The sequence below is a fragment of the Triturus cristatus genome, chromosome 8 (assembly GCF_964204655.1).
Source record: "Triturus cristatus chromosome 8, aTriCri1.1, whole genome shotgun sequence".
Lineage (NCBI taxonomy): Eukaryota > Metazoa > Chordata > Amphibia > Caudata > Salamandridae > Triturus > Triturus cristatus.
This window is the reverse complement of record NC_140591.1, coordinates 1,122,258,562-1,122,281,088: the sequence shown is the minus strand read 5'-3', so window position 1 is coordinate 1,122,281,088 and position 22,527 is coordinate 1,122,258,562. Positions and strand designations below refer to the sequence as shown.

The window sequence follows — 22,527 nt, the reverse complement described above, 5'->3', positions numbered from 1 at the left end:
TACCACTTTACCAACAATGTGTAAATCGGAAACAAGACCCATGTTGTGCTTACTGCAAATGTTCTTCTACATGCTGTAATATCCCTCTAAGGAAATTTTGATTGGAAAATGTAACCTGAACCTGATCTGATACTCTAAATGAGAGCATAGTCCCTGAATTAGTAGGTCTTTGGTTGTTTTTAAAACTTTACATGGTCTATCTAGGTTGTCTGTGATGGCCCTTGTTGAGGGACCCTTCATCACCCACAAGGGCAGCCATTGGATCATTTGCAGAATCCCTTTGTTGGGTCACACACATTGATGTTTTTGCGTGACGTTGAGTTGCTTCATCGTCCAATGTAGGTTTTGGTTCCACCCTTGGATCCTTACTTGTTGACACTTCTACAGTTTCATTATATTGAGCGTCGGGGTGAGGTGACATTGTGTCCATTGTCAACTAAATTCTTGTTTCTTAATTTCATTTTCTCGGTTTGATGTTGGGAAGAATTAATGAGACTCGCGTGCAAAGAGTCCCCTAACTGATAATCCCAGTGTGGGTCGAAAATGTTCCTGTTCCACTGGCATTCGGAAAGCCTGCACCTCATTTTACCATTCTGACCCATTTGGTGTGATTTCCTGTGCAGGTAGTAGCAGACGCTCAACAACAGGTGCTCTGCATGTTTTTTTCCTGTTGCTCACAGTTCTAGTGCCGGGCTCTGTTGGTGGACAAGACACACAAGGCAATGTCACAATCAACACTTGGTGGCATCTGATTAAATTCATGTGGACAAACCCTTTGCATCTGCTATGCAGTGAGTGCCTGCCTACTGGTAAATCCATGTAGCCTGTGTTCCCTGGGGGTCACTGGCGCAGTGTTTAATTTGAGCCGGTGGTTTCTGGTGTTCGGCACCGGCACTTGATTGTCAACAGTGGGGCTTGAAACAGTCTGCTACAAGGTGGTGGTTTTTGTCTTATTTAAAGATGAGCACAAGAACACTTGTTTATTAATTCAATATACATTAAAAAATAACTATTGACTGCTGCCCAAGCCATTCTTATGGCCTGGGGGTCCTGGAATAGTCTGAATTGTCACACTTGTAAGAGTGTGAAGATTAGTAACTGTGTTGGTACTGACAAGGGCTTTTCTTTACAAAATAAGCACTGTCTGACTCCCCCTGTTCACACGCAGTATGTGTCAGAAGTGCTTCGGTACATGAGCGGTAGGGTGCCATCGATTTGGGTCCCACGATAGGTACAGCCCATAGAATTGTATGGGGAGCCACAGGGATCGGATTCTTCAGAAGTCAGCAGGGAACTCAATATCACAGGGTTTGCAGTAAATATAGGCAACATTGTCGGTGCTTGAGAGAAAAAAAGGGGCCTAGTCCATGGGGGTCCGCAGACGTTTTTTCAGGGGAGACATCATTTTACCGTCCTCCATTCTCTGACCCTTTTGAAACAGCAGCACGATCGTGAAATGTTTTTGAAGGGCTAGTGAAAAATCCAGGGCCCCGCGGACAACCATGGCCTAGTCGCAGAGGCTGCTACCTTTCAACTCACATGGTTGTCCAATTGATTCAAGAGGCATCTTCTGGGGCTTTACAAAAAGCAATCAGTGAGGGGATGAGGTGAACACTACGTGGTCTGTGGGGTGCACTAGGATCCACGCATCGCAAAAATCTGTTGTTCATGCTCATATAGCTGTCCGGGTCTTCATGGCTCCGTTCATGGCCACATGAAAGCAGAATTGTCTCCTCGCCCTGACCAGGGCCCCAGGATTCCTGTTGCTGGGTGGGATTTGGTGTATGAGTATTAGGATCCCAAAGTCCGGTAGAAACAGTGGCGGCTACTCCTCAATGGCGGTGGAGCGTCGCCTCACTGCCTGGCTCTGAGCCAGCAAATGTAAATTAAAACAATGTTCTTGCATTTATATTTGACGGCTCTCAGTCAGCGCTGCTGGGGGGGGCGAGGCTGAGGTATGTGAGGGGGAGGGGGAGGAGGAGTGCTAGTGCACTCCACTCCCTAAATGCGCATATGTCTTTTGGCCAGCCGTCTCAGGCCGACCAATACACATATGCGCACTTAGGTTTTCCCCAGCCCAGCTGCACTGAGCAGCCGGGCTGGAGAAACCCCTCAGACTCCCTGGTCTGAGCAGGGCGGCTTTCCTGCCTGCCCAGACTTATCAGTGCAGTGTGTAGAATGGACATGGAGTCTGTCCCCGGGGCTGCTGGGACCCAAGAAGAGAAGAGGCGGCGCTAGGAGATGCGATGCTGGAGCAGCCGGCAGCAAAAGGTAAGTTTTAAGTTTTTTTTTTTTTTAAATATTCAATCACCCACCCGACGCCTCCCTTGTGACCTCACCCACCCCACCACCCTTCATTTATGGTGCCCGCCACTGTGTAGAAAAGTAATCCAAGAGGTCAAGCAGGGTCTTTAAGAGGGCAAGGAGAACCAGTGCTGGGGAAGAAATACATTCTGTGGCACGCATACTCCAGGGGCTGAATGATACATCGGGTACCTTGTCTCATCTTGATCTATTGCAAACCCTTAACTCAGTGCGTCGGGTGCAGAACTGGACAGTGTGCCTGATTACACAAAATAACAAAATGTGTTATGAGTGGGAGATCCGACCATGTCGGCCACTAACCCATGGCACAGAATCAGTCATTGGGTCTCCTTGTGCCTTAAATAGTTCCAGCATGGCATCCCATGTCATAGCTATGGGCTGCTTGCACAGCCCGGTATTTCTTCCTGCATAGTGATGGGCTCTCAGCAGAACCTCATTGCCAGACCTCTTCACGTCAACTACTCACTAGGGTCACAGTGGAGGACATCCAGTGGCGCGTAATCTGCCATTTAGCAAGGGGAAGCGCTAGGTCTGCAAAGCGTGTTTCAGTTTTCAAGGATTTGGGTCTAGGGCAGTCCAAGACGTCTTCAAGTGGGGCAGTCCAAGGTATTTGTAAAGCTTGAACATAGCAACCCCTTAAGGGTGTCAAGGCACTGGGGGCCATCAGGGAGATTAGGTGAGCTTTCACAAGTGGATTTCTTCATGTGAGCCCCGTGCTGCCTGCCCACCCTGGAACCCCTCTAGCATGCTCGACGCCTTACTCGGATTTAATTGGAACTAAGTTTGACTTTTGGTTAATAATCCACTGGCGGACTCGGAGCGGAGGAGGTCCATGCGGTAAGTCGTGAGGGGGTGACACCATGAGTTACCCGCACCGGGTGACACCAACCCTAGTGACGCCACTGCTCCACTGCTCTTTTTTGGGGCAGCTTCACCTACTGTAATGGCCTGTACTGCGGCCTTCCTCAGTATACGCCAAGTAGCATTGAGACCATGTGAGGAGAGGATATGTCCCTGTCCTTGCGAATCTTCACTGGCTTCCGGTTACAGAACTTGTGACACATAAAATCAGCCTCTGTGCTTGTTTATACTGCATAAATCACTGACTGGAATGTGTCTATCACTTTTGGTTAACCAATTTAAATGTAATGCCACTTTTTGCCTAATGCGCTTTATGAATGGAGAGCTATAAAGCTTCCCGAAAGCACGGACTCGAGGACATGCCTTCCTAGTTCAGGCTGTCACTGGGTGGCATTTATTTCTAGACTCCCTGTGGTAACATACTGGCCATTTGTCATCTTTCACTCAATCGAAAACATGCTACTTATGCAATGTCGTCTGCCTCGCTCTGTTAAAAAGTAGATTTACTTTTTTTTAAATTATGCTCTTCGGCTAGCACCATAAAGCTTAGTTGGCATGCGTGCTCATTGCAAAATACATATATAACTTTTGCCTCATGCTAAAGAACGTTATATGGAACCCTAGTACAAAGCATTTAATCTGTCAATAATTAGCATGTAGAACACGGGTACATCTGAAAAATAAAATAATAATGGTTCCTGAGATTAGCTACCTTGAAGATAGAATTGCATAACGTTGAAGCTAAAGACGGTTTCGGGTTTCGTCGTGCTTCCGCTTTCGTCATCATGGTGTTCTTGAAGCCTGAGATTTAAAGACGTGAAGATTTATTTACTGAAGTCCTTTTAGATCTTAAATAAATTCCTGATCCTGCCACAAGAGGGAGGAAGATGCAAGGCTATGAATGTTTGAAATACCCACAATTGCAAGAGTAATGTTACCGAAAAGTGTTTTTATTTTTAGCTGTAGAAGGCGAATATCGTGTTATGTACCGCATTTCTGCATTTTTGTTTCTATGATATTCTAAATTCTTTACTGTAGTGGTAAAAACATTCCGACATTTTAAAAGTAAAGTGTGACTAAATAAGGATATTCCGCTTGCCTTGGATGCCTCTGTAGAAATGAGGCATAGTTGAACTAATCGATGACCTCTGCGGCCTATCTCAGTCTCCCACTGCAGATGTGATATAAAGTAAGTGGCAGGAGACCCTCTTTGGCTCACTACAAAGTAGTAGCCTCGGTACGTACATACGAATGCATCATAATTGTACACCTGGCCGTTGCCAATTTATCCAGTGGCGGAACTCACTATAAGGAAGATGAAAGAAAATGCTGTTCTGTTATGTGACGTGGTTGCACTGTTACTCACTCAACCTCCACGTTTTTAGGTCTGTTGACGTATTGTTTCTAGTTCTTTCAAATGTACACAAAGTGAGCTTTGGCTCCAGCAGAGGAATTTAATGTTTCGTGTACCATTCCATTTCCTTTGGAGTGCTTGCATTGCTAAAAATTTAGGGGCTATTTTACATGAGAAAAGTATACAGAGTCCTCGAAAATTACATTAGTTCGCTCAAAGATGCCTTGTATACAGAAAATAATTCTGTATTATGCTGCAGGCTTTTAAAAATGTTTTTGTAGCGACTCAAAATGCAAATCTTAGCTATTTACTTTGCCATTGCTTGTTATAGAAAGAGAAGGGGCGCGGTGGTTATTATCCATACCCATTGCAGCCTATGTTTTTGCCCGTGCACATATTTATCTTCCTTCCATCCAATCACTTCCACCTTCCTTCTTCTCTTCCTTGTTACCATTATATGACTCCATGTTGTGGTTGGCAGTTGCACCTGCATGATTGGCGCAGGATCTGGAAGCCTCCTGAAATGGAGTAACGAGAAAGAAAGACACTGAGGGGGGTCACTTTTGTCTCAGTGAAGAATTGTAAGGTGTGTAGTTGCAACAGACACTTTGGAATGTTTTGAAGCTTTTGTATCAAGAATTAATATTTTGGTCTAAGCTCTCAAAGTCAGAAAATATAAGGATTAGGCAGGAAAGGACCTTAATGGACAGTGTTCGTGGGGGGGCATGGCCAAGGAGCCGAGCATGGCGGACGCATGAGCTCGAAGCTCCGCGCCGGTCTGATATTTATTCGCATTACACTTGATGCCGGAGACCGGGAAACACCTGCAAACGGTGCCCTGAGGTGTAGAGATGCGGGGGGCTGATTCTAGCGCTTGGGCGACTCCCTGGACTGCTGCGTAGGTTTGGAGCTGAGGTCGCCGGCCGTGGGGGGAAGCAGGCAAGATGGTGGCCCGCGGGTGACCGCAGCTGGGAGAGGAGCGGAGCCTGCTCCTGTATGTGGGCCGCGCTTTGGGCACAAGCCTGCGGCAGCAGCTTAAGTGCTGACGGTGTGTGTGAAGGAGGCAGGTCAATGACCCCCAGCGGAGACACTGGCGCCACCGAGGTGGGGAGTGCGCACTTCGGCACGGCTACGCGGCGCGCAGAGCCTAGTCGGGGCTCGCGCACTTTGCGGATGTGTGTCCCTTAATGCCTGAGACTGTGGAGCACCTGCAGCCAGAGCCCAGAGGTGCAGAGACGCTGGGGACTGGATTTGACGGCTGGGCAGCTCCTCGACCTGCTTCAGGAGCTCGAGGCTTCGGTCGCGCGCCCCTGGGGGCAGCAGGCAAGATGGTGGCCCATGTGTGACTGCAGCTGGCTGAAGGGTGGGACCCGCTCCTTTCTGCGGCATGCACTTTGAAGGAGGACCTGCAGTCACAGTTGTACAGCTGGCGGTGTGTGACAGTGGGGGAACGGCAGCTCCCTGTAAAGGTGCCAGCGCTGCCGGGGAGAGATGTGCGCCCCTTGGTGCAGCTGACCTGTGTGTGGGGCCCTGATCGGGGCTTGTGCACATAGCGGGCGTGTAACACCGCTGGCCCCAGCATTGGAAGGTGCCCATGACTCTCACATGAACGAAGGGCCACCCCTCTGAGAGGTTGAGGTACTTCGTGGCACTGGCTGGGCCCTGTGAGGTGAGCGCGTTGGTTGGCACAGAGGCCGGGGCTTGACTCCCGTAGGCTGGCGATCTACCAGGGCCCGACCTGGTGCAAAGGATGTCATGAAGAAGAGGCAGTGGCCAATTGGTCTGTGTGTCAGGCCTGCCTGGGGCGACCGCAGAGAGTGGGGGCTATTGCTCGGGGCCTATATTGGGGCTCGGGAATTGGCGTGCAGGTGTGGCCCCCTGGCTCCCTTGTGGTGGCGGCACCTGGTGTCTTTGCCGGCTGTGCTGAAGCAGCATATGTTGGGGTCCTCACTGGTTCCTGAGATCGGGCGGCGGTGCCCACTGATGAGTGTGTGAGGCCTGGGGGGCCCACCCTGGATGAGTGCCTGGACCTTGGAGGGCCTTGCTGGCGACCCTTTGCTGTGGAGACTACCTGGGGCCACCTGACTCTTATGCTTGCCTCATGGAGTGTAGGAGTCCCACTGCCTGCACAGCGTGATGGACCCTGCCACGGAATGAGAGAGCCATTCTCTGACGAGATTGGGAGTTTCCCGACTTGAACAGTGTTTGGGGTGGAATACTTGGCACCTGGTGGTGTTTGGACTGAACTGGTGCGTGGGTATAGGTCTGTTGATGGTGACCTCAGCTAGGCCTACCAGTGCAAGGGGTTCGCCCTTCTCTGCACAGAGTCCTCAGACCAATAGGAAGAAGTTGGCACAGAAACTGGAATAGAAAATACAGAGTTTAATAAACCTCATGAGGTGGAACTACATTCATACAGCACCCTTTGGTACTGAGTGAAGTAGCACACAGAGTAGAAGAACCATGGGTCTTTTATACCCACACAGGGGCTCAAAAAAGAGGGCGGTACAAGCACACATAGGAGAATTACATACATAGATGGTCATACAGAAATGCACAGTCAACAGTAAAGGAGGAGATAGCAGTTGCTGACTCTGGTAGAAACAACCTGACAGCTACAGGTTAAAAACAGATGTATGGACAGTTAGATTCTTCTGCACATGTGCAGAGTAGCAGAGTTTAAGTATAGCCAGTCCTTTAAACAGAGCACAAGGGTAAACAAAATGGCTGCCAGAAATACAAAATGGATTCCACAAAATTGACAAGATAGCCTCTAAATACCAGATGGATTCCTGCTAATGCTAATCCAATCGCAGCCAATTTACAACAGACGACCCTTTTAGCATTAGCTGAAGACATCTCCCATAATCCAGTAGGCAAACAAAAAAAATATGCACATTAATTTTTTTTTTTTTTTTTTCCATAAATTTATCAATATCCTAATTCATTGCTAGGTGGGTATTTCTCATTCTAAATATTGTTAAGCTGGTATGTATAAGGTATAAGCAGGAGTACAAAGGGAACAGAGCATTGGGTCATACAGATAGCAGGAGAGAGTAATTACTATTATCAGAAACAGAACTATTAGCTTTCTAGTCCTAAGCAAATCCTAGAACCATCCAGTAAAAACATTTTCAAGGCTCCTATGCATTTCAGTGACCATCAATTTCAATATCAAAATAGTCAACAGTACATATGTAATAAAAACATTTTCACTAGACTTTTCAAGTGTTTCCTTTATGAGGGCTAGAATATTAATCATTATTAAGGAAATGTAATATTTTTCAACTGCTCAGATGAACTTTTCTCTCATAGAATAAACATTATTCCCAATACAAACATTAAAGCAGTCAGACATATTATTACAAAAATGATCCTGGATCCAGAGGACCAGGAGGACTACACAGGACCATGAGAATTAGGACGAAGAGCTGCAAAGGGTTGCTCCTCCTCAAAAATGGGACGACCAATGGGGTACATTTTCAACAAAAAAGAAGTCCTTGGGAAATTAAAGCCGCTGTACAACCAACCAGAGGGGAGTCTTCTCCCTGTGTCCGTTTTAGCCTCACAGGCAGGCTCTTGTTGTTCCCACGGTGGAGCTGCACAAGTCGCAACTCAGGAATCATGGTATAGTTTCAAGGGAAAAGTTTCTTCTTTCAGGATAGGGCAATCACCCACCAGGGCAAATGCTCTCAGCAATCCTGTCCAGTGTCTCAGGCAGTGCACCAGTTTTCTTCATTTCAATTTAACAGGCACCAGAAACACAGCACCTGTACCCTGAACTCAAGTCCTTCCCTAACTCCTGTATTGCTCTGCTGGCACATTGCTCTTTCGTTGGGGCCATAGATTGCATTCAGTGTGCCCAGGTATCTTGACCAAGAAAGGTGAAAACTTTACAGCCACTTTGGGACCAGGTTTCAGAGGCCTGATGCTAGGATCTCTGAAGCAACCCTTGTTTCAAAGGGGGTTACCTCAAGCAAAAACTTTCTCGCCTTCCTGGTCGGTCTGTGACTCTCGGCTGGGCATCAAAAACTTGATCCACGATTTCTCCTTTCTGATTTGTGACCCCGTCTTTCGCCCAAGACAGTGGCAGGGGTACACACTTCACATCCTAGTGCTTCCGGCCTTCTACCTTCACTGAGGTCCTGGTTGCCAGCAATGCCTGTGCTGGTCACCTTCACTTTGACTTCAAGCTGGACTGGTGCTGACTCTCCAAGCTGGATCTGATGTCCGCACCCCTCTGGCAATGGTTGTAAGGCAGCAAATATCTATTGGTGGACAGAACAAAAGGTCTTTAGACAAGGCACAGAAATAATCTATCAACAGAGAGGATAGTCTCAGAATACTTCCTGGTCCAGGGACGCCACATATATTAGCAAGGCACCCAAAAACCACTTTCATCTATGTGAGAGTAAAAGAAACAACAGCCTGGACCTATTGGCAAGTATAAAAGGAACTCTTTGGTGAACTGACAAGAGTAATACATCACCCAATCCCAAGCAGCCAAGGAAGTCTGTGTTCATTTACTAAATTCTGAGGAAAAGAGAAAAACAATACAGACATACTCCAAATCATTACATCTGTATATTCCTATCTTAATCATCTAAAGACCCTCAAGAAAAAAGGAAATGTTCTACACTTTTACTCATAGACTTTGCATTACTTGTACAGGACTGCAGACACTTCTAAAATGATTTCTATTAATAAAAGCACCTACATTGTATGCTGAGGACCATGCTCTCATGTTATAGGAGCAACAGGAAAATCTAAAACTGCTAATTTAACAAGGATTCCTATTACATAAAGAACTAAAAAACTTCAACATAATGGGTACATTTTCTCCAGCAGAACATCTTGTGACAAACAGACTCCTATAAAACAATATTTTCCTCAAAAATGTTTGCTAAGGATCACATGGGCATCTTCTCTGCATTCTATTTTTCACAATCCAAACTATGCAACATCAGCTCTAGTAAGGACTGTCAGTTTATTTACACAGACTAACTAATAAAAACTAGCAATGCCCTTGCAAAACTGTATGTAGCATGAGAATAACAAACAATAGTGGTGTTATCACCTGAGAATTTTAGAACAAAAACTACCCACAGCTAGTTCCCCTTAAAGATCAAATAAGGAAACCACAATCTAGACTACTCATCCTTTCATAATTTCATCAGACAGAATGGGCAGTAACATAGCAAATTTATTTATTCATTTTATTAATGCTAATAATGTTTAAAACAGTATTACCGAATAGCCAATTAAATGTCTCATGGCTATTTCACAGACAGTTTAGACAGGCTCAAAAGAAATTAAGAAAAAGAGAGAGAAAACATAAATTTGCCTACCCTTAATTTGTAGAGGAGCTAGCCTCCTCCCCCCATTTTTGACAGTAGGAAACCTGTAACAGCTCGACTTAGGAATCAGGCTAAGCCCTACCCTGAAAGTGCATGGCCTACTGGGCTGTGCCCCTACTTACATTATATATGACTTCGAGTTATTGATCATCGGATCCATGTCCCCCATAAATTGCGCAAAGGAGGTCATGAGCGTTTGCCAAACCCCGTTCGGTCCGGGCCATCAGGACGGTGCAATCTGCATATAGCAAAACTAGGAGACCCCGCCGTCCTGCCTGAGGGAAGTCCGCTTTGGTCTCCAAGAGGGTTCTCTCTAGGTTGTTAATGTAGAGGATGAATAAAAACGGGACCAAAATACAACCCTGACAGACTCTGCCCCTGACAGGAAATGAGCATGATACATTCAGGCCGGCCAAATAACGCACGGCCGTCTTAGTGTCTGGATGGAGATCATGTAGGAAGGAGACTCTATCCCTGTCCACCCCTAGAGAAAGAAGGATCTGCCACAGTTTGCCTCTGTTCACGCAATCAAATGCGGAAGACAGGTCCATAAAGGCCATAAAGATGGTACCAGAGCGGGCTACTGTGTACTTATTCAATATCATAAAGAGATTTAGACATTGATCAGTCGTGAAGCATCCAGAGCGGAAACCGTATTGGGCATCCAACAGGATGTTATTGTCAAGAGCCCAAAACAATAATCTGCACAGCAGGATCCGCCCGACCACTTTGACCACAGAGTCCAACAGGGATATAGGCCTGTAACAAAGAGTACTGTCCCTGTTCCCCTTTTTAAAAACTGGGACGATTATGGAGATGGCCCAAGAGGCAGGAGAGCCAGACCTCGCGGCTGCATTAATTACAGAGGTAAGCAAGGTGCCCAGAACTCCACATCCGACAGATGAAGATCGGGAGGAATTCCGTCAGGTCCTAAGGCCTTATTGCGTGTCATGCCAGTAATGCCTCGCCTCACTTCTTCCTCCGTTACAGATAGAGTTGTGTATTCAGTCCCCCCTCCCCAAGTAGTAAAAACTGTCATTATCTGTAATATGTGCGTCTAGGACATTTGCGGCCTCTACTCCCGAAAAGGGCTATTAATAATGCTCCAAAACTTGACACTACACTTAATAGTTGTTGCTTCCATAAGCTTACCCCAAGCTTCCTCCTTCAGATCCTTCTTACGCTTGCTGAGAGCTATCTTATATTGTTTCCTTCGAGTGTAAACTAGGGAGCTCTTCCTGGGAATGGCATGCAATGCTATTCTGAGCCTCCTAGCAGCAAGCGAGCATTCTGGATTAAACCATTTAGGTGCCCTTTCCTGTTGGACTTTGGGTGCAGGGACCGTCAATAACTCAGCGACAGAATGAGAGATAGATTCGAAGGCGCGGATGATGGACTTCTCCAGCTGTGCCTCCACTCATGACAAATCTGAATCTCCTTCTGATACTTCACCAAGAGGGACTCAAACAGGGAGCCTGGGATAATCTGTGCCCATTTGAGCCTTCTACCCCCATCAGTCTGCCGAAGTACTCCTCCTCCACTACTCCTCCTTTTCAAACCCAATATAGGCCAGTTAGCTTTAATACGCAGCGGATTATGATCGCTGTGATTACTGGCTGTAACTGAAAAGTCAGAAATCAAGTAAAAGAGAAGGGTGGAAACTAGAATGAGTTCTATAAAGGAGGGTTCATGGCCTGGCCCTTTAAAGGTGGGAATTAGATTCCTCCTGTCTGAATCCAATTTGCCCATAGTTTATTGCAGGTTCAGATCACAAACTTGGGAGTTTAGTTTGCCCCCCTATCCACTATGTTCAAAATGCGCATCAGCTGCGCAAGGGCAGGGGGAGCCCTCAATACCCCTAAGACCCTGCAGCCTGAGGTCCCCACAAGGATGAACGTTAAACTCCCCTATCAAGACTATATGTTATGGGGGGAGGCATTCAAATTTGTCAGGAAAGTGCCTAATTGGGTAACGTTACAAACCACGGGAAGGGAAGATGTAGCATTATAAAAGTTCAAGAGCAGTAATCTACACTACCCTAGAGAAAATAATAAGGCCTGAAGGCATGGGTTATTAGTATTCATGTCCACAATGCAGCCCCTTATCCTGAGTAACACATAGATTGCCAGGCGCCCTTGGGGTGACCAGCCCTTGAAGGGGTTGTGGGTATATTAAACAACTTGTAGCCTTCCAAAAAATAAGAGTTGTCGATAGTCCAAGTCTCCTGCAGGCAGATAATGTCATACTTGTGGATAACCGAAAAAAAAAACTATCGTCTCCCTTGTGCTGATTCAATCAATCTTGTTGAACACCCTTATTGTTCTTCTATTATCACATTCATGCATAAATGCTCAAAATACATAAAACCTGTTTTTTTGCAATAGATGCCTCCTCCTATGTTAAAAAATGTTCCTTTTATATTCATGTAACACTGAATCACAATAATTGATATTTATATACAAAGCCACAGACCCAATGTCAATATTCCAAATAAATATTTCATAAATGTTTTTGTTTTCATCGATCAATCTTTTACTAAGATGTAAAACAAAAACAGATGGCCTCCTTTGTCATTCCCCCTATTTACACTCGTTTGAAAATCACAATATTCATATACTGATTTTTATCTGTGAATCTCTGCACATGATTAACTCTTAATAAACATTTCACATATTATCGAAATCCCATACATTTTTTTTTTTTAAAACAGTGAATCAAACCAATGTTCATACCAGTATAGTGAAAGCAAAAGTGTTGACGCGGTGTTTCGGTGGACTTGTCTTATTCTGCACCACCTTCTTCAGGACAAGCTTTTATTTTTAAAAAACAGTTGGGTTCTCTTTGAGGTATGTTGTCTTAGCCACAAATAATAAATCTCATTGTTGTAGGAAAACTCCAGGAGATAGATGTACCGGTAGTTACTTCCGATTATAATCCTTATTAGTTCAAATTTTCACTAGTTTACACACTTTCCATTCATCAATGTGGAAGCGTGCATTTATTAAAAAATTTCTGGTCACCGTATTTCAGTAATTTCCCCGCGTATTCAGTGACATATCATAGTTTTCGGCAGCCGTCTCGCTTCTATACTTTAAGTATTCTCGAATGCGAGTTGTTCTGGCAAAGAAAAAATGAGAGTTGTCGATAGTCCAAGTCTCCTGCAGGCAGATAATGTCATACTTGTGGATAAAACACAGTCATTCCGGATCTGTAAACTTACTGGCCAGGCTGGCTATGTTCCAGGAAATGAGATTGAAAGAGTTAGTGTCCTGGTCATGACTGATCGAGTTTCGTTGTGCCGGCTTGTGCATGGAATCAGGTTGTAAAGAAAGGACCTTGGGTATCATAAATACTGGCCCTTCAAGTCAATCACAGTTTTCAAGTTGCCTCAGTGGTGCAAATGTGTTAAAAAGTAGTAAAGACCTGGCACGCCGGATCCCCGCTTGACGGGGCCCACGCGTGTCATGGTGCGGGTGTGGCACGCGGCCAATGCAGCTATGGGGTGGAAGGACCGTTTGACCCGGGCGTCGCCGTTGTATGCGCCCCAGCGGTTGGGCTCCCTGTGGACCTCGAAGGGCTTCGAGAAGTGGGACACGATTGGCATCAGTAAAGTGGGGGACCTCTGGACGAGAGGGGGATTTAAAACATTCGAGACGCTGCAGACGGAGTTTCAGCTGCAGGGCAGTGAATACTTTCGGTACTTGCAGGTCCGTCATGCGCTGGGCTCCGTCTTCCCAGACGTCGCCTCCATCCCGGAGTCTTCCCCCCTGGAGGATAGAGTGCTGGATGGCCACGTTCCGGATAGCACGATCTCCCTCATTTACAAAAAATTGATTAATGACCGCTCGGGCCTGCTGACCGGCCTCCGTGAGGCTTGGGTTGCCGACGGGCTGGAGTTGGACGACGAGGACTGGATTTCCGCGGTGGCCTCTCCGAAGGAGGTGGCCATACCGGCTCGCCTTCGCTTCGTCCAGCTTAAGATACTCCACCGGGTTTACATGACGGGGCCGAGGCTTCTGCGTATGGGTTATGCTGAGGATGGGTTGTGTAAGCGTGGGTGTGGTGCTTTGGCGACTTTTTTGCATATTTTGTGGGAATGCCCGAAGGTGGAGCGATTCTGGCGTGGTGTGCATGAGGTCCTGCGTCTGGTTACGCATATCGCACTGTTGCCTGAAGCGAGGAGATGCTTGCTGAATGTGTGGGAACCAACTGATTACTCGGTTCCGCAGACGCGATGGGTGACTCTGGGATATATGATAGCTAAGCGTGACATCGCTCAACTGTGGGGATCCCAGCGGCCCCCGGCGGTGTCGGCCTGGAAAGAACATATGGATTGGTGCATGTTCCGAGAAAAGGTGGTGTATGTGGCGAGGGGCAAGCCTGGGGCGTGGGTGAAAATATGGGGCCCCTGGAACGCCTACCGCGGGGGTATTTGCGAGCCACCACTGCTCCCTGCTGCCTCACCGGCTCCGTCCCCCTAGTTGACCCCCTCCCCCAGCCCCGGGCACAGAGTTCCCCCAGTCCTGGACTTGTTTCCCTTCCCCCTCTTCAGATTCCTGTGGATGGTCGGGGTTCCTTATTCGAGGAGCACGTGTGTTACCTTCGATTAAGGGTTGCCTTGCGGGTGTGTTTTTCTATGTTGTTGCGTGTGTATAAAATGAAACCGTATTGTGGGCTTCGAGTCATGTGGCTTACGTCGTTGGTGTCTCCTGATTTGCTTCTTTGTAACGCCAAGTGCCCTTTTGTAAGTTTGTCAGGTGCTCCTGTCACTATAGCGGCCGGCCGGAAGGTTGTAGGCCCATACTTGTATATACTTGAGATTGAAATAAACGGTTTCAACAAAAAAAAAATAAAAATAAAAAAAAAAAGTAGTAAAGACGAGGACACATGAGGCCACTCGAAAAGAGCCAGACTAACTGGTTTCCTGGAATATGGGGCAGTGGATAAAGGTGTATAAAAGTAGCCCAAGGGGAGGGCCGTATTGGAGGTGACCGGACCCTTGCTATTACAATGGCTAGCTTCATGAAGAATTCTCTCTGCCAGGTGTGGCCGGTTAAAGTTGAGGATTACGCAATCGCCGCACTACACTTTTTCTATCCTATCCAGGCCACCCTCCGGACCATGACGATGTGCCTCTCCACTCTAAAACCCAAGGGTGTATTGATATTAAGCCAGTGAAGGACTTTGTTCTTTAACTGGTAAAAATCCTCAACTACACCCGGCTTTAACACTGGCACATTGCCCAGGACCACGACATATGGAGTTGCTTCAGATGGTAGCGGTAGCAGGGATCGAGGCTTCCCCACCTACCAACCTCATACTAGAAGTCAACTCACTCCAGTGACTGGCCTCTGACCTGAGTAGATCCTGGGAGCATGACCTTGCCTGTGCTCCATCTGTGGAGGATAGATGTGGGCCAGTGAAAGGAGGGGGGGCAAACGGGGGAAGATGCGCCTGAGATGAATAGTACATGCATTGTGGGCCTCTCCTGTAGCGGTTACTGAGGCAGGGAGGCATGGGCTATTGTGAGCGTTACTGGTTAGTGCAACTACATTGCTAGTGCTGGCTGTTAAGTTGGACGTCTTGATAGATTGGGATAAGTTGAGAATTCCCTCTCGATGGAGAACAATTGTTGCTTGATTGGTTCTAATTTAGAGTAAAACCGTCAAGAAGGGAACCCACACATGCTTCTAACATGGCTGCCACTTCGTCTTTCGAGACGGGAACTGCTCCCTGAGTGATGGAGGTCAGGGTATCCACTTTAAGGCGTTTCGCACTGGCTCCTGGGGTGGAACACTTACGCTTGGCCCCAAGTGCGATCTCCCCTCGAGGCCGCCCCTCCTGCACATCTACTTGAGATGCTTGATTTTGGGCAGGCGTCCCAAGACCTGACTCGGGAACCGAGATTGGCTGTGCCCTGCCGGTCCACCTCTCAGTGACATCTTTCCTGAAATTGCTTGATCTTTGGTCTTGATGGTCGGGGGTGAGGAAGGGACTACCAGCTCCAGGATGCACTGTGACCCACACACTGGGGCAGAGACAGGGGAGTATGGATGGTTTGCTGATGACGTTGAGCCACCAGTTCAATTTCCTTATCAAGGACCCTCGCTGCTCGTTGTAGGAAGCAGTCCATGGTCGTAATAGCTGGAGCTGCTTGGATTACAGCAGCTGTCTTGCGTTTCCCCATGATTCCCAGCTATATAGGGTGTGTGGTTATGAGGCAGAACAGTGTTACTCCAATTATACAAATCCCTAAGAATAAATGTCCTTGGCTTGGCCTTGGCTTAGGCTAAACTCCATCGAGGAAAGTTCAATTGAAAGAAAAAGGGGAACCAGAAATGGGAGGATAAAGTCCAGATGTTAAAAATGCGCCCAGACGTTCCTAGTTAAGAGGGGTGATTGCCCCCTCCCCCTCAATCTACTCTTCGCTGACCAAAAACCACACTAGTAAAAGTGATGGTAGGGCCCCCGTAGGGCTTACCTTCCAGTGGTGTAGACTGTTAGCTCAAGTCCGGATGGAGACCGTTCAGTGTACATCAGGGACCTGGCTTGCCATTCACGCTTTCCCTGAACAGCAGCCCCAAATATGCGGTAAGATGGAACTGGATGGGAGGGGGCCCAGAGAGCAGATCTAGGAGGGGCAGGCCCAGCCCAGCCTCCTGCGGACTCTGACGGCCCCACCCTTGGTCGGGGCTTCGCCCAGGCACTGCGCGCCCGCGTGCGTCCCGCCCAGTGGGACTGTGTGAATGCTTATATGCGACTCCGGGCGCCAAAGAGTCAGGCAGAATAGGTGTGGCAGTGCGGTGCAGCCTGTGAATTGTGGTCCCTGCTCTCGGCTCAGAGTCGAAGCGTCCAACGCAGAGTGGTTGTGTGAATGCTTATATGCTCCTCCGGGTGCCAAGGAGTCAGGCAGAACAGGTACAGCAGTGCGGTGGAGCCTGGGAGTTGTGGTCCCTGCTCCTGGCTCGAAGTCAAAGCGTCAAAAGATGTAAATCAAATAACAAATGTCATGAAAAATATGATAGACTTTAAAATGAAAAAAAAGGTGTCATTGTTTCTCAGTATCTGAATTAAGTGCATACGGCTATATCACTGACTGGAGTGACATGTATTAAAAGCAGTACGTTTTTAAACATGAAACATTCAAGAATACTCCTAGGGTTTGACGACGTTGCCACGAGTTACCCAACATGTGTCTGTTTATCATGTTCTATATTATATAGCTTATATTCATAGCTTATATTGTTATTAATGTAAAGCAAGATTATTTAATATTAACCATATATCAATGAGGATTTTGTAGAGCGCAGGTCATGTACAGAATTACTTCAATGTGCTCTCAAACTGGATGGTTGAGCAAAATGATACATATTGAAGTACATCGATCGGCCTCGGGTGACAAAATTAGGTCGAGTGGGAAAGTTGGGATTTGAATCGAGGATTGCATATTGTGCAGATTTCACTAGTGGGCCCAAAAGGAACAGCATGTCCCTGTCGTTAATATTTTCTTTAAGTGATGCAATACTGCTCCGTTTCATTTTATAGGGAAATTGTGGACTTAAAATGATGGCTTTAACAGAGCTTTCGTGTTTTTTCAATTCCAGGTGTAGCTCCCTGATTGGTCGAGGCATCTCTTTACATTCTACTTGTAGACCAGAATTTATAAAGGAATAAGCTGGAGTACAAGTACCACAATGCAAAGAAGAACAACCGCACTGTGGGGCGTATTTACAAGCCCCTATTGCCACAGGAATGTAACTTTTTATGACGTTCCTATGGTGAAAGAGGCATCGCCTTATTTACAAGGCAGCGTTAAGCCACTTAACGTGGCTAAATGCTGCCTTGTAAATAAGGCCCCCTTTCAAGCTATGCTTAGTGTGAAAGGGGAGGGCAATGGGTGTTGCTGTGGGCGTTCCACCACAACACCCATTGATTCTGACACTGCCCTCTATTTACACGGGAGGCGTAAATGTGAGGCAGCGCCAGAATTAAGACCAGGGAAAACCTGGTCTTACCCTGGCGCCATGAAGAGATTGCTGTTTTCATGTGTGCTGCGTTGTGCAGCACACATGAAAACAATCAAAAGCCCAATGATTGTTTATGTGCAGGAAGGTCCCGCTTACTGCACATAAACAATCATTTTTTAAAACTGCAGTTTTGCAACTTCTGTGTGTGCTGAGTTACAAAATGGCATTTACAGATTGTTAATGTGCACGAGGGGGAACTTCCTACACATAAACAATCCTCCCCTGCACGCAGACACCCTTGCACTATGTGTAGCACCAGTGCAGGGGGAAACGCAGGGCTGCACTACATTCTTGTAAATATGGAGCAGCCCTGCGTTTCTGAAGTGGTGGAGTGAGGCGTTAAGCCATGATGGCTAACGTCTCACCCCGCCACTTCCCCTGTAAATATGCCCCCAGGTGTTCTATATTGGCTTAGGACCTGCAAAATTTGAGAGCTGTGCTTTTCCCGTTTTGTCCACGGGCCCACAAGATCCACTGACAAAATTCAAAAGTAGCACCTTTCTTCAGCTTTAAACCTAGTTGTTCTCTTTAATGTTCTGTTTTTCCCACCAAATAATGACCGCGCAGTAATGCTTCTTTCCAGGCTGTGAGATGATTTTGCTTTTAGCCTTGGTTATTTCCAGCGTGATCATGATGGAGTAAGGTTTAAGTATTATGCTTAAATTTGAGCATTGTTTTTCTTCTTTCCAGAGAACACCCAATTGGAGACAAGTCTTTCCAGAGCTACATCAGACAGCAGTCAGAGATTTCAGCGCACTCCATTTAAATTGCACCCGTGCCATACGATCCTCTTGAAGGGCATCTATATGTAGCATAGACCTAAAGATAACAAATGTCACGCTTACAAAAATTGGAATTTTAAAGTATTTTATTTCTCTGTCCGAGAATGGTTACAGTAGTTGCTATGCACTTTACTCATCTGTTATCAACAGATAAGATAACTTTTTTTGTTTGTTTAAAATTTGCTTTGTTTCTTTAATTCTAATTGATCAGTTTAATGATCAGGTATGTCGTCTTCAGCTTATTAATTGCATCACACAAGTTCCTGAAGCCCAGCAAAGTATAGACATTTATGTTGCTGTCATATTGCTTTATGTACCACTGCCATGTGCCCTGTTTTAAAATGTGTGCACTTTTTACTTTCCAAGTTAATTTATGAAAAATACAGGTGAAACGGTTTATATTATACCCAATGTAAAAAACATTATGAACGAGATTTTTTATGAATATTATTTTCACTCTTTGTGTTCCATTGTTTTTCTAAATATTTACCCTGCATTTTATCTATGCCTGTGTCTGTGTGTGTGCGCGGGCATACATTAAAAATACACATGCCACTCCCACTAGTAGACTATGCAATATCAAATTTATTTCACTAAGCCAGTGGAAAGGTATACACATGCCTGGGAATGGCTTCTAGCCATAGGCAAGGAACGAAGACACTCACCTCATTGGCCAGTGACTGCAATTTGATATGGTACCAGCAATATGCAGGGCTCACAGCCCTGGCAGTCTTAAGGGAACCTTTTAATTTTTTAGCTAAGTATTAATGGTTGCTGTCTTTAATCATAAAGTGTGGATGTGCCCTAAAAGGAAATGGTATTTTGAATTTAAAGAAAATTAAAAATAACTTATTCTCGGCAAATTCTGGGCAAATGACCGTTTTAACTATCTAACTATGCATATGTTTTTCTTTTGTGAATTGCATAAGCAAATGAAAAACATTTGTGGTCAAATGCATTATACAGGTTTGCTAGACGTGGTTACGTTTTTTCTCAGCATTATGGCATGAATATATTTATATACACAAATGCAGCGCAGTGCACGTACAGACATGTTTATGGAAGAGGTGTTTTAATCAAACACTCATGAATTATGAAATACTGATTCCCAGCCAACTAAGTCTGCACAGGGAAGTTCCTTTTGAAAATTTTGACTGCAAAATTGAGGACCCAGAAACGTAGACTACAAAAATATTTTATGTATCTGCCTAAACTTGCTTCCTAAGTATATGTAGGGCTAGGTGAAATAGATATTCTAACTTCAGTCTTACCGTATTTTATGATTATAACATGATGATAGGTAGAGAATTCCCATAAGTTCTGGGGTATGCTGAGGATGCATACGAACCCCAAGTCTTTTTTACATCTTCCTGAGAAAATTTGACTTTCTACTGACTCCAGCAAAAAAGACTTTCCTCCTTCACTTGGGAATATTCCAGAAAGTCCTCTCCGGTGTGTGATTGATATGCTGATTTTATGTGAAGCACTAGGTGGGGTACAACAGTCTATCGAGGAGTTTGTGAATGCTACTATCAAACATCTCAGAATCAACTCACGGAAAAATATATGTTATAATATTTGATAGATGGACATTTGGAAACCGTTGGCTATTGGCGAACAACCCTTCCAGGTGGTGGCTCATCAGTATAGATTGTTTGGAGTACAATTTGATAAAAGTAACCTATCCTGGGAACACTGCATAGCTGCAAAGAGGGCATTGGTGTAAAGTGTGGACAGCGCCCTAGGGAAATCCAACAGTAACTATGGCGACTCCTATTTAATAGAATCTGTGATAGTAAGGTAATGCGTGTTTCAACATTTGAAATCATCATTTCATGAAGTCTAGCATACTGGCTTTTTTATTTGTTTTAGATTGTTGTAATGCCATCTTGGGGTTGTTGTAATGATCCCTAAAGCCAATCTATTAATTTGATTCCAACCGCGCTGTATGTGAAATAAATCTTATATTTTCCAATGTTTTTCATTACTAACTACATCCAGATACTAAACAGCAATCAATGAGATGGAACATGCATTTAGTAAATATTATAGAGTCTGTCATTACTAAGTGCTTCTAGATACTATATAACAATGGCTCTGATGTCGTAATACAAAGAGATGCTGTTAACTATATACCAAGAAAGTGGTCCAGCTTGTTTTTATACAAAGCGTCTAGCTTATTAATTCCACAGGACTCTGTGTCCTACCTTGATTAATATCTCAGAATAAGAATAGTTCAAGCACCTTTAAAGACACTGCATTATGATGAAGTAACAGTCCACTCCACTCTCAGTACCCATTTACTGCTTCGGTCACTGATTGCCTGTAGTTTTGTCTTTGACCCTGTACAGTACTCCACTGCCTTTTGGCTAAGTCTGTGCTATACAAATACAACATACATACAAATGTACCAGTGTTTCAAATAACCAGTGCTTCTAATGGTATGAAATCATATTTCTCTCCATCACTTGAGTGGAATAAAGTAGAATACTTTGTACCGTATCTGACCACAGTGAAGGTTGCCAATCTCGGTTGTTTTTTACCATGAATTAGAGAGATATATCTTAAGACGAAATGCTTGATTATATTTCTTGTAGAATTTTTAAATGCTATAAATTTATTTTGGCGTGATTTCTCTAGCTGTATATTGTGGTTTATTTCTATGTTTATAAGGTTGATATCAACCAAAAATAAACTAATTTAAAAAAATGTGTATTGATCGAATTAGGTGCATGTCATTTTTAGTAGAACATATTTTTGTATCATCCTTATTTTTGCAGTCTGTTTTTAATTTGAGTCTTTATTTTTGTAATCTGTGGACCTTGCTCATAAAGCATTTTTTAAATACATGTCTGTCATACTCCAGACTTATATGTGACTTACTCATACATTTTCAGAAGTAAGACCTATATATTCATGTTTTCTATTAGTATCACGTTAGTTATGTGTCTACGAAATGCTTTGTAAACCAGGTCTTGATATTCAGATGTAACTCTCACCAAAGCTTTGAGTAAAATACAACTACTCATCGAAAAAGCTATGTGAATTGGGCCCTATATTTGAATAATCTACATTTTTTCACATGCCACCCACAGGCTGCCAGTTTACTATAACTCGGTAAAATGCTGACTTACCTTTAAATATCTTCAACATTTACACATACACTGATTAATGGCTGCCCTGTTCCAGTCTTTTGTTACTGGTTTTGCACTTCTTTTTAAAATATTTATTTAAAAGAAATCATACAAGAAACATAAGCGGTGAATGCCACAGATAATTTCTAGATGCACCATTTTTGTAATTTATATAACTTTCCAACACCACTTTAAAAATAAATAGTTTCGATTTTCCATCATATATAATCCATACCTCTATTACAGATGGTTGTCTAAATTCATGTGAGCTCCACTCTTATAAAAGGTAGTTTTTAGCAGAGAGTTTAACATAAACATGTTTATTATGATCCTTTGTAAAAAAAAATAAAAAGAAAATGACAATAAAGTAGATGGAATAAAGTAAATTGCTGTCTTAGATTGTGGGAGTTTTTACAAATATTTTTTTTAAATAAAAATTGCACTGCCTTAATTGAATTTGGGTGGAAAGTTACAGAGTTGAGTCTGTCTACGCTTCATACCAGCAGCATCTAAGAAAAAAAATTTGATGCTTTTATTCAGTTTGTTTCAGTGGAGAGTGCGGATTGTACAAAGAATATCTAAATTCATTTTCAAACTGTTACTTTTTAATTCTGCTCGAATTGTTTTGACATACACAGGTAATTCATACTGACCTTTTTAGTAATTTCACTGCTGCAACTTTAAGAT

At 44.7% G+C, this 22,527-nt stretch overlaps 1 protein-coding gene across 2 annotated transcripts in view; it reads left to right on the top strand.

The window, feature by feature from the left end:
- RASA3 (RAS p21 protein activator 3) overlaps positions 1 to 22,226 on the top strand; it is an 886,845-nt gene extending 864,619 nt beyond the window's left edge. For both annotated transcript variants that reach the window (XM_085622738.1, XM_085622739.1), the window contains one exon: positions 18,615 to 22,226. In XM_085622738.1, the coding sequence (XP_085478864.1) occupies positions 18,615 to 18,690 (76 nt within the window). In that variant the 3' untranslated portion in view covers positions 18,691 to 22,226. The remainder of the gene's footprint in view (positions 1 to 18,614) is intronic.
- Positions 22,227 to 22,527: the final 301 nt, after the last annotated feature.